The following is a 12,744-nucleotide window of genomic DNA, read 5'->3' as shown; positions in this document are numbered from 1 at the left end:
GTATTATTTTAGTCATAATTATCAACAGAAAATATGAAACATGACACACATAACAGTGTTGATGAGCAAATAAAGTAAAAAATATTTGGGCCAGAACTGTGTTCCAAGGTGAATATAAAGTATATGAGGTCAAAAGAGATACTATGATAATGTTCACATAACAGTAATCATGACGTTACTTACAAGAAACTTTTATTATATTTACTCTTTATCTTAGAGAAGAACAGAAATATTAACTCATGTATTAGCAACTTCCTTGATTATTTGGTATCTAACTTTCACTTACTTTCACTGACATGCAAAATAATATATTTGATATTTTGACCTGAAGTTAATTAAGACACTCACTTTCAAGATTATGCAAAAATCATCACTTTCCATTAGTTTTGAATAAAAAAAATATTACACAAGTATAGATGCTGCAAAAGATATGTCATAAATTAAAAAAAACAAAAAACAAACATGTTCTTGAAAACTTGGAACCAAAAGGTCTCTTTGATTGTGTCAAAATACTGGTTCCATCTGGACAATGGTCAACCATCTATCAAATTGAAAGCTATACTTTTTTCTCCATATTTATTTTTTTTTAGTTTTGATGTTTTTTTTTTTTATTTCATGATTAAGAATCTTTCAAACTTTATGAAAAAAAAAACGAAAAAGCAATGTCATTCTGTAACCATATAAAAACAACTTAATGTATTGAACAAATGTATCTTTATCAGATTGAAGGAAATGTGGTTTCATTGTGTCTTCCATAATCAATGGGACACAATTACCTATCACATGTTTAAAATCTTCTATTTTGTACATAAATGTTTATTCAAATGTAAAAATCCTATAAAAATGTAACAAAACCTTTATCAACAATAATAATTCAATAAACAAATAAATTAAATATTAATATAATAACATAGAGAAGGTATGATACGGTTAGTTATTTGGTCCCTGAAAGTCAACTATCACATGTCTTTTAATATGCCATATATCACATGACATTTAATTGGTCACATATCACATGACATTTAATCTGTCACATATCACATGACATTTAATCTGTCACATATCACATGACATTTAATCTGTCACATATCACATGACATTTATCTGTCACATATCACATGACATTGAATTTGTTACAGATCACATGACATTTAATTTATAACATATCACATGACATTTAATCTGTCACATATCACATGAATTTAATCTATCACATTTCACATCACATATAATCAGTCAAATATCAAAAGACATTTAATCTGTCACATATCAATAACAATATATTCATCTTGTTTAACAGTTGATCTTCAGCATTAAAACTACAATAGATAATAAACTACAAGATTGACTAGTCTAGTATAAGCATTGGTTCAGTTAATCAATGAAGACTGTTCTTTTGTCTTGTGACTTCCTTCAAGAGAGTGTTGAAAGTCTAGTGTAAGTTAGGGTAAAGTTAATCACTGAATACAACAAGTTTGACTGTTCTTTTGTCTTGTGACTTCCTCAAAGAAAGTGCTCATAGTCTAGTGTAAGTTAGGGTAAAGTTAATCACTGAATGCTACAAGCTTGACTGGTGGTTTTTCTTTGTGACTTCCTCCGAGAGAGTGTTGAAGTGCCGCTTTTACTGCTGGTTGCAGTACTACTAGTACTTGAGACAGGACGTGAGGTTGATGGACTGGGTATACTAATTGATGTATCTGCAAATTAAAGAAAAGAATTTGTGATCATTGATTAAAAAGAGTTTTAAAACGTTGTAGAAACATTAAATACTGTAACTAGTAACCCTGTGTTTTGACTTTCTAGTGTATTTAAATATTTTCTGTTTTTACTTTCTTCTATACTTCATATTTTTTCTTATATTTCTACTTGCAAAAGTAGTATAAATTAATCAATCACTTAAATTATATCATTAACAGTAAAACACGTATTTATAACTAACCATGCCAGCCTGAGAGCAACACACCTTAGCCCTATTAACAAGAACATAAGTCATACTGATTCAAATGATGTTTACGATTGTATTAATACTGTAAGGATAAAATATCGTTGAAATTGCACTATTATCTACTAGTTTTTGGATAAAAACGGAGACCAAGAACTTATCTAAAGAAGGTTTTCTATAAGGGTAATGCATTTCAGAGATAAAATTCATGCAAAAATGGTCCATGTTTCAGCAATATAATAAGGCATTTTACGCTAGCTTCTGACCACATTTGTAATGCTTAGAAAACTTAACACTTGCTCAATTTAAGGAATAACAGTACTGTAGTGGAAGAGTTGCCACCGTCGATTAGCGATTAGACAGTCTCAAATGCAGTTTTACAGCGACGTGGAGACATTAAAACAGATATTTGTGACTGTCAAATCCAAATTGACAGTAGCAACTCTTCAACTACAATATTTTTATTCTGATTCTAATGCATTACAAAAAGAATTAATATGTTAGAGCTTGCATAAATTTAAAATAAATTAAAATTCTGTGAAACTTCATGAATGATTTTAGCGCAAAGACGTCATGGCTAAAACTTACAAACTGAAGGTTATCATGTTACCTCTACGATTCAAATTCAAATAAAATCACATTAAAATGACAATTTTGAGGTAGGTGTTATTTATTTTCAATAATGTTGTAGTAATAGAACATTTGTTGATCCAATCAATTCAAAATGGTTTGTCCCTCCTTATTTGATACATAAACATTGCATTATAATTGTTTTTCTATAAATCCATAAATAATTTTCATTTCTTGGGGTTAAAGACTATGAGCTGATGGTGTTTTGAAACTGTTGACAGGAAAATACATTGAATGAGGAACACATTTCAAGACTCTTGACACAGAAAATATCACATATATTTAAAAATGTTCCGCAAGTTTGTTCACACTTTAGGACAACCATTTTCCCTACAACTTTTATTTACTTCCTTTCTGACCTACACATACATATCTAAAGCCAACACCATCTGCACTCTTAAATATATAGGCACATTTGTTAGTTACAATAAAGTCCTGATTAAATACTGTGTAAGCTTTGTTAAGTAGTAAATAGTACACTTCAAAGTGCATTTTTCTCATTTAATGGGTTAACTAGTACCAAAAAGCAAAATCACAAAACAAAACAGAAGCACATTATTTATTATAAGAGCAGTGAATATAAAAAAAATTCCAGAAAACTCTCAAATCGAGCATTTCCTCCAATCAGTGGGTCTTATTCAAACTTTTAATATCCAGTGATTTGATTGGCTTGATTTGATTTGATTTAGAGGAAATCTTACTAATGAGAATTTTTTCAGAAAATTCTAAACACATACAAAGATTACTGCAGAGAGCAGATATTGCTGCTTTGTTTTCTTGTCTTAGCATTTGCCAGTCCACCAGCTATTGTGCTAACAGTCTTCAAGGACATTTTCTTTTGACCATCCTCAGTATTTGATGTGGATGGTGAGTTTGGTTTACTTGGAAGGCTTGTGGACATTTCTGAGTTGCACAAAAATATAAAAAAAACTCAGTCTGTAGGACACTCCAGGGGTTGGAAATGTTTAATAAGAATCAGGTAGGCTAGCTAGTATTGAAACTTAATACATATTTTTTTCATCAGTTAATACTGAAATTTTGTGTTATTTTTGGGAAAGATTTATAGGGATATTTGCAATTGGTAAAACCTCATTGGTTTTATTTTGCTGCATGTTGAAATTGTTGAAATTACACATCTGGATATGAATTTAAACTGTTTATAGATTTTCTGAGTCTTTGATTACCATTATTTGACACCATCATACCTGTCTACTGTCACTATTTGTGCCCATGGAGGCTCCCAATTGGAAATTTTGAAAGAGCAATTTTGTCCACAATTTATAGCACAACTTTATAGAACTGTTCAAATATAAAGAAGCAAATAAACAAAATTAACATAAACTTAAAGATCCCTTTAAAGGTGTTGTACAACATGAGAGACATCTTGCATGTAAAACCACAATGGGTATTTTGAAATGTTGGTAGGCATATATGCACTTTACAATATTTCAATTTAGACTTGTTTATAATATGAAATGAACAAAATTGGGTGATGTACACTCAATACACAATGATTTGTTCATTTGCACAAACCCAAACTTGTTTTGCAAACAGTATACATATCAAGTCAAAAATAAATTACTAAATAATAAGACACAAACCTGCAATTTTGACAGTTTTGTCTGATTTCTTTTTACGTGGAGTCTGTCTTTCTTCATTCCTTTCCTCACTTTTTTTTGTATTATTTTCTTCCACTTTTTTCTCAACATTTGACTTTTCTTTCTTTAGCCCTGAATTCTTTATAACAAATGACTTTTCCTTCTGGACAAATGGGCCATCCTTACCACCTTGTTTCTCCAAGGACAAGAACCTGTAAGCTACTGATAAATCTTTAAGTAGTTTGTCTTCCTCAAATATCAGTACTCGAGACGTGCCATGTATACTTGCTGTACCAATCTGCAACTGAGTTATACCAGCTTTGTTTTGATGGTCAGGACATAGCCAGGAAATTTTACCACTCTGTAAATAGCACCTGAAAATATAAAACAGAACCCTGCTATAAACATTTACTAAAGGTTTTTTTATTCCCCAATAATTTTGTAAATTTGAACCGGTTTTCCAAATTATGTGCCTTCATGTGTTTTCCTATTCAAATAATTGGCCACTCTGTTATTTGATGGACTAAACAGTCTTTTTTGTTGTTTGTTTTACTTCTATGACATTTTTTTATTCACATCAGAGAGAAGTCAGGTATTATAATAGATATGGTCCTCTCTATGTTTGATAGTTTTTCTCAAAGCCCATTGCTAATTTAATTGCTATTTACCTATTTAGTGGACTGATGAACTGGTCTCTGTCCTCACTTTCTGATACCAGTTTATGTATCACTTTGTATGCATCACTGAAGTTCTTGGTATCAATACCTTCCTAGAAAAACAAAAATAATTACAAGACCAGTGACAGACTGTAATGACAATAGAGGCATCCTAATATACATCTTAAAATCTTGTTCATTTGTACCAGAGTTAATATTATGAATGCACATCAGGATGTAGATACTAGGGTAACATGATACATTCTTCACACTTCTGATTAATGTAAATTCAGGAATTATTGAGTGCATTTATTATGCTATTTTGACATTTTGGAATGCTATGCTATTTTATTTCTTGAGATATTGAGAAACATCTGTTTAAATCATATAAAAAAAATCAAAATGAGAGTATAAATTATTTCAATTATAACCCTGTTGCATTTTTGGCAATACATTTGTAATAAAAACATTGCAATAATCTTTGACTTTTCACTTATGTAGGTACTACTGGAAGAGGGTATAAATTATTTGTTTTTTATAAAATGTCATCTTTGTATGATTCATTTTTTCCTTTATCAGGTGTTCTTGATATCAAAAGTTGACCAAAAATTTGAAACTTTGAAAGCTAAATGGTTGTAATGTCTAAAGATTTATCTTTGCCACATAATGAAGTTTACATACTCTAAAGTCTACTTTTACTAATCTCACATGTTTTAAGTATAACATTTATCTCCAAGGCCTATTCAAAATGGATAAATAAGGTGACAGAGGTTCTGTATAATCCATCCCTTCCTATTTTATATAAATAAACTCATCATAGTTACTAGGATTAAAATTTTGTACGTCAGACAGACATGTTGTGTCTCATCAGAGGAGCTCCAATAAAAAAAAGTTAATAAGGCCAAATAAAGTATGATGTTGAAGGGTATATATATATTGTTCCCCAAAATTATAAAAGTTTTTGCCTAATACAGTGAGTTAAGGTAATTTATTCCCATGGTAGAAAATCCACAGTATATTGAAAAATTCTAAGTTTAGTCACAGTTGATTCACAATTATGACCATATCATTTTTACTGATAGATTAATATACTGTTTAACCTTCATTTAGGACATTTCATTTTGTTCCATCTTTGATAGGTAAGGGGAAGAAGTTTGTACCTTTCTGGTATAGTTTAAGAAGTTTATCTTCCTTTTATTGATAATTAATTCATTCCTTTCTGATTTAGTTTAAAAAGCTATCTCCCTTTTATTGATAATTAATTCATTCCTTTCTGATTTAGTTTAAGAAGTTTATCTTCCTTTTATTGATAATTAATTCATTCCTTTCTGATTTAGTTTAAAAAGCTATCTCCCTTTTATTGATAATTAATTCATTCCTTTCTGATTTAGTTTAAAAAGCTATCTCCCTTTTATTGATAATTAATTCATACCTTTCTGATTTAGTTTAAAAAGATATCTTCCTTTTATTGATAATTAACCCTTTCGCCGATGTGTCCCGGTTTACCGGGATTCACGCTTCAGACTGCTGACGATGAGTCCCGTTTTACCGGGATCGGAATACATCTTTTTTATTTTCCGCTCAAAACAGTGCAAACATGAGTTATCTTTCTTTGATGGATACCCGGATGAAAGTGTAATCATGGCCGTTCCGTTTGTTGAAAACCGTGTCAAAATCAGAGGAAATTTATGGAATTTACGAGAATTTGAAATGAGGGAACATTTTTGGGGAAAGAATATGGAAAAATTAAGCCAAACTAGTATACGTTTTTGACATAAAATGTCGTTTTAAGTACAAAACACTTGGAATGGACATCGTTCAGTGTGAGGAATTTGTACAGCCTCACAATTTTTTTCAAAATTTTGCCGTTTTGGGTTAAAAAATTACGATTTGGGGTCAGAGAGCAGAATTTTGAGAATTTCACTTCAATAATGCCGAAAAATTGAAAATTAGAATATTTTATGAGGAAAAAATTATCAAAACATAAAAAAAACTGTGAACAGAGTGTTAGTGAATGAAATGAATACACAAATAACTACAAACAAAGTTTTCATTGACATTTATTATGAAGATCTCCCACTTGAGTAAAAGTAGCCAGGGAAGCCATCGTCTCAGAGTAGCTTCTGTCTGGGCAGCAATCGGTGAAAGGGTTAATTCATACCTTTCTGATTTAGTTTAAAAAGCTATCTCCCTTTTATTGATAATTAATTTATACCTTTCTGATATAGTTTAAGAAGTTGTCTCCCTTTTTACTTGACAGACAGTTCAAGTTTATAGCACTCTGCTTTAACACAGCATATATCCTTGCCAGGAAGGGTGCAGCATCTTTTAAAGCCTTGTAGATTTCTTCTGATGTTCTATTGATTAAAGACAGAGGTTCTCCAACTACATGCCATCCCTACAGAAGATAACATTACAATTAAATTAAAGACAAAGGTTCTCAAACTACATGCCATCCCTACAGAAGATAACATTACAATTAAATTAACAAATAGGTACGGTTAAAAAGATAAATACTGCAAATATCCAAAACAAATTATTCATCCCAAACAAATACTTTTTTTAAATATCCTTAATTGAATGCACCAAACAATATCTACGATACCTAGTTGAATTTGGGCTTAGCCATGATCATAGAAAGTTAAATACAAATCATTGATTTACACCTTTTAGTTTTGGTTCACTCACCTGTTCATCTTCACACAGAACTCGTATACAGAAATCTTCTCCCTGCCAGTCATCTTCTAATTCTTCTAATGTTACAGCCTACAACAATAGGTCAAAAATATTATCTTCTAGTGTAGTGACATTTTTTATAGTAAATCTAGCATTAATCACACAGGTATTTGTTGTTCTATTATATATGGATAGAAGACTTCCCAATGGATAGAAACAAGTGCCTGCGACTTGTAAGTCTTATTTCAATAAATTTAAATAAGAACATATTTTTTATAAGAAGGTTTTGTGATATCACAAGCAGTTTATTTGTACACACCAAAAAATCTCACTCCAGCTGAACTCGATCAGAATGGTTAAAATTGTTGATATAGGTATTACAAAAACTTAAGAGATCAATTAACCATGAAAATAATGCTATGGTTAAGAAGAGACTTACTTTCTAATAATTACACATGTACATGACAGATGATTACTGGTCCCTTTTTGTAATTGTTTTTTGATTCTGGTTTTGTTATTGTTGCACATGTGTGATATAAAAGATATAACTTGTAAATGCAATAATCTATCAAGAAAATCATGAAAGGCAATGCAAGCTCTGGATAATCATGAATCAACTAGGAGATAAAGACTCCATATAATATACTTTACTAACTGTAGCCTCCATTCACTCATATCAACCATGATCAGATCTACACTTCAGAGCATTTTACGTGTACCATATTCGTAGAACTCCATGAGTATAAATACAACCTACCTTCATCTTATCTCTACTTTGTGACATTTTACTGGTCCTAGCCCTAAGAGAATGTGCAGTTGAGGGCCTCTCTCCATCAATCTGAGATTGCATGTCTCTTTCCCTCTCAGATATGGTTGTCCTCTTTACAGGAGCTGAAATTTACAGGACACTCAAAAAAAAAGTCTCAAATTCAGGTTTAAAGAGGCTAGGCACTTAAATAAGGCACATTCCAACTTACTGTGTGGGAACTTTGTGTCAATTCCCACCAATAATTCAACTTTATTTTGGAATCTTGTGGAGAGTTGTCCTATTGTCAAGCATACCACATAATCTAATCTTTATACAGTTAATATAAATCTACAAATAAAAGACAGGATTTTTCTTCAGCATTTCACGGCTTACATTACATGTATTACAATATTTACCTTTTTTAACAAAGTCAAACACCATAAGTTTTGGGAGCTCATTTTCTAAGTCGTCAGTTCTGGTTATTTTGGAAATATGTCTCATGAACTTTCTCTGTATCAGTTCTATCTCTTCCTGCAAAGATATTTTGTGATAGGCTGTTCAGAGATTATTGGGATTTATTTGTTATTGTGAGAAATGTGACAGGGTTGTATTATCGTAATAATTTAAATTCACATTTTGAAATATTTTATATGTATCAACCTGGATTTTTCTCAATATTGCAAAAATAAAATTGCATTTAAAATTAGTCTAAAAAATAAGATTTTAAAATGCATGCAATTATTTCTGAATTTTCAGTAATTAAATACAAACTTATTTAAACTATTTATGAATCATCAGATATCTAATGAATAGCCTTGTTGGCACCAACACCAATTTCAAGAGGTGTGGAGAAAAGTTAATTGAGTTATACTTGACTTAAGTGTCTTACTATCTCATAGTTTTGTATCAGTTCAGATGATTTTAAGCTTAACAAAATATTTTGATTCAAACTTTAACAATATACATTTAAATTGCTAAATTGTAAAATAGAAGTCATACTGACAATAATACAATACTACACATCTATTATGAGAAGAGTTATCTCAGATTCAGGTTCCGGTGAATGGACACATACATATTCAAATGCATAAAATGTTCAGAAATTAAATATAGTCAATTCATTAACTTTTGCACAATTGCAACAGAATAAACAAGAATGTGTCCATAGTACACGGATGCCCCACTCGCACTATCATTTTCTATGTTCAGTGGACCGTGAAATTGGGTAAAAACTTTAATTTGGAATAAAAATTAGAAATATCATATCATAGGGAACATGTGTACTAAGTTTCAAGTTGATGTAACTTTAACTTCATCAAAAACTACCTTGACCAAAAACTTTAACCTGAATTTCGCACTATCATTTTCTATGTTCAGTGGACCATTAAATTGGGGTCAAAACTATAATTTGGCATTAAAATTAGAAAGATCATATCATGGGGAACATGTGTACTAAGTTTGAAGTTGATTAGACTTCAACTTCATCAAAAACTACCTTGACCAAAAACTTTAACCTGAAGCGAACGGACGCACAGACCACAAAACATAATGCCCCTCTACTATCCTAGGTGTGGCATAATAATGCAAAAATAATCAAAGAGCAGAATGCTCTGAGGGATATGATTGCCATTGTTTCGTTGACACATGTATACATGTAGCTGGATAATATTATTTTTAAAACTATAAATTCAACTGCACATGTAAAATGTAATTTAGTATTACATAAGACGCATCAGTGACGCTCATATCAAAATATTTTTAAAGCCAAACAAGTACAAAGTTGAAGAGCATTGAGGATTCATAATTTCAGAAAGTTTGCCAAAATAGCCAATCCCGGATACAAGTGTATGACCAATGTACTTATTGTGTTATATTTTTGTACTATCAATTCCAAGTTTACTTTCCACATCAGTCACTGAGACTTAGAGTGAGAGAAGGTATCTTATCAACTATTTTCCCACATTAATTCTAGGAGGAACCCCATTCCTAACTCTTTAAATATGTAATTTCCTTTGGGTCAGTAGTCATGACTCCTTTCGACAGAACGAGTTAATTTTTCTCGAAGTGTTGTATCGTATTTTAGGATTCAGAATTGACGAAATTAACCCTCGGAAGGGGTCTCACTAATTAGCGACAAGAAACATCAAGAAGCAACAAGAAGAATAATTTTAGCAACAAGAAGTGACAAGAAGCTATTTAGCAACAAGAAAACATTTTTTTTTTTTATTAAATATTTAAAATAATATGCATTTAGTCTTTTTTAATATACGGGCAGAAATAAATTGATAATTTTTATAATTATATTGATAGATGACGAAATTAAACATTTGTAAGAGCAAAGGAAATGCACACGCTATAAAATGAAAAAAAAACAAAGATTTTTCACCTTTCCTTTGAAGGATTTATTGAAACAAAAACATGAAATATTATTTCCTTTCTAACTGTACAATTAATTCTTATTCATATTTCGCCTTCGGTCTCAAGTAATGAATTAGCTTTACTTCTCTATGAGGGGTGAAGCTTACATATAATATCTCTGTTTAAAGAAACAAACTATAATCACCTATAGCTGGCCAGTGACCTTGACCCTAGTATATAAGCACCTGTTCCATAATAACTTGTCATTATTTTTCTAGAGGGTTTGAAGTGAACACTTCACATAAGTTCTTTTTAGTTATTTTATTTTTATCTTAAATTTGGCAGAAAGTTATTAAAGTTACATTAACTTGTCTACGATGTACGACAAGTTCTAATGTTATTTTGTTATTTACAGATAATAATTCCTCAATTGTCTACGATGTATGACAATTGTTGATGGAAATGAATTTAAAAATTTCTTGTGTACGATGTATGACAAGTATTCATGGAAATTAATTAAATATTTTATTGTCTACGATGTATGACAATTTTATATTTTCATTAAGTTTTTGCATTAGTACGATGTACGGCACATGTGTTACTTAATTCATACTCCTGTTTGTTAAACAGGTAGATATTTAAAAGTATTTCTATTCTCCTGAAGGTCGTGAGTACTTTTCACAATTTACACGTGTTTTACCTGCACAGGTACACATTTTTGTATTACAATGGCTGAATTTGTTTATGCAAATGTATTGTTTTTGCAAGATGTTTAGAATGATGTTTACACTTACAAGGGTGATGGTTATGATTTTCATCACCTCTGGAATGTTTTAGAAATTAAAGATGATAAATTTATAGGAATACAAGAGGTATTTTGAATAAATCCTCTTCTTAAACAGTTATAAAACCTAGTAGTTTTATAATAGATCATAATGGCATGGCAATTGGAAATAATTGACAAAGCAACAGAACCTGTAAAAAGTAAGTTTTAAAATCTAGTGTTACTTGTATAACTTCAAAATCTACTTGATTTGTGATTGTTTCTAACGAAAGTGCTGTTGAGATTTAGATAGGCATGTATATTGATACATTTACTATTTATTATTAATGTATTAAAGAACCTGTATGAATCATGAGGTTTGAGACAGTTTCACTGCCTTCAACTCTAGCAGAGTTTGTAGAGAAACCTGCTGCTATATTTGAATTTTTGCCATTAGAGGCTTACTTTAATGAAGATTTAGTTCTAAATTTTGATCTTATCTACTGAAATGATATGGTGTATGTACCTCCTTTTGGAGTATGTGCCATGGCTGATGATAGTCCAGCTGGAGTTGAATTTGATACGTCTTTTGATCCTGATCCTGCATTAAGGTTTTCAGAAGCCTTTAAGGCTTCTTTTAGTGAGATTAATGGTCCATTATCTCTTCCTGTTTGTTGAACAGTTTAATCATGATTTTGATAAAATCAGGAATATATAAAGTTCATAGAGGAAATACTATCACACTGAGAACTGTGACAATCCTAGTGTGTCTAGGATAATTAAAAAATCGAAATGGCAATGCCTAGACAGGCCCACTCTGTGGTTTCAAAGATGCAGGAAACCCAGAGATACTTTATTAAGGGGTTGATCATCACCCCTATTGTTGAGTTGGCTATTTCTTGTTGTAAGAATGAGCCATTGGATCTTGATAATACAAGGATTTTATTGTAAAATTATATTTGTTTGTTTTACCATGGTTTTCTGGTTAAACCCATAGGAGATGCTCAGAAATATTTAGATGATAAAACTTATTTGTAATTCTGTTGTGATAGTTGCTTTATCACATTTCTAGTTATGATTGCAAAAAGCAAACTTAGTGTTTATACAAAGGTTCTAAAGCAAATTATAGTTTCCTTGGAAGAGGTTCCAGGTCTAGCAATTAATTTACTCCCAGCTGTTATGGGAAAGGCATTATCAGTTTTTTAACTGCAGAGGCTCTGTTGGTCAACAGGGCGACTATACTAGTAGGCAATTCCCTTCATTGAGAGGGAGAGGTTTCCAAAAAGGGAACAGAGAATCTCGAAGAGGTCACATTTCTCAACCAGTTGCTATATATACAGTAGATAACTTAAATATTATGATTTGGAAAATGT

General features: G+C 31.0%; 1 protein-coding gene across 1 annotated transcript in view; it reads right to left on the bottom strand.

The window, feature by feature from the left end:
• Nucleotides 1-575: 575 nt before the first annotated feature.
• LOC139486720 (uncharacterized) overlaps nt 576-12,744 on the bottom strand; it is a 167,215-nt gene continuing 155,046 nt past the window's right edge. The window contains exons 71-77 of the mRNA XM_071271644.1: nt 8,667-8,781; nt 8,260-8,393; nt 7,515-7,592; nt 7,042-7,224; nt 4,839-4,939; nt 4,174-4,544; nt 576-1,697 (exon numbers count right to left, since the gene is read on the bottom strand). Coding sequence (XP_071127745.1) covers nt 1,549-1,697; nt 4,174-4,544; nt 4,839-4,939; nt 7,042-7,224; nt 7,515-7,592; nt 8,260-8,393; nt 8,667-8,781 — 1,131 coding nt within the window. The 3' untranslated portion in view covers nt 576-1,548. The remainder of the gene's footprint in view (nt 1,698-4,173; nt 4,545-4,838; nt 4,940-7,041; nt 7,225-7,514; nt 7,593-8,259; nt 8,394-8,666; nt 8,782-12,744) is intronic.

The sequence above is a fragment of the Mytilus edulis genome, chromosome 8 (assembly GCF_963676685.1).
Source record: "Mytilus edulis chromosome 8, xbMytEdul2.2, whole genome shotgun sequence".
In the NCBI taxonomy this organism is placed as follows: Eukaryota; Metazoa; Mollusca; class Bivalvia; order Mytilida; family Mytilidae; genus Mytilus; species Mytilus edulis.
Note: the sequence above shows the minus strand (reverse complement) of the source record. Positions and strands in the feature narration are given on the sequence as shown.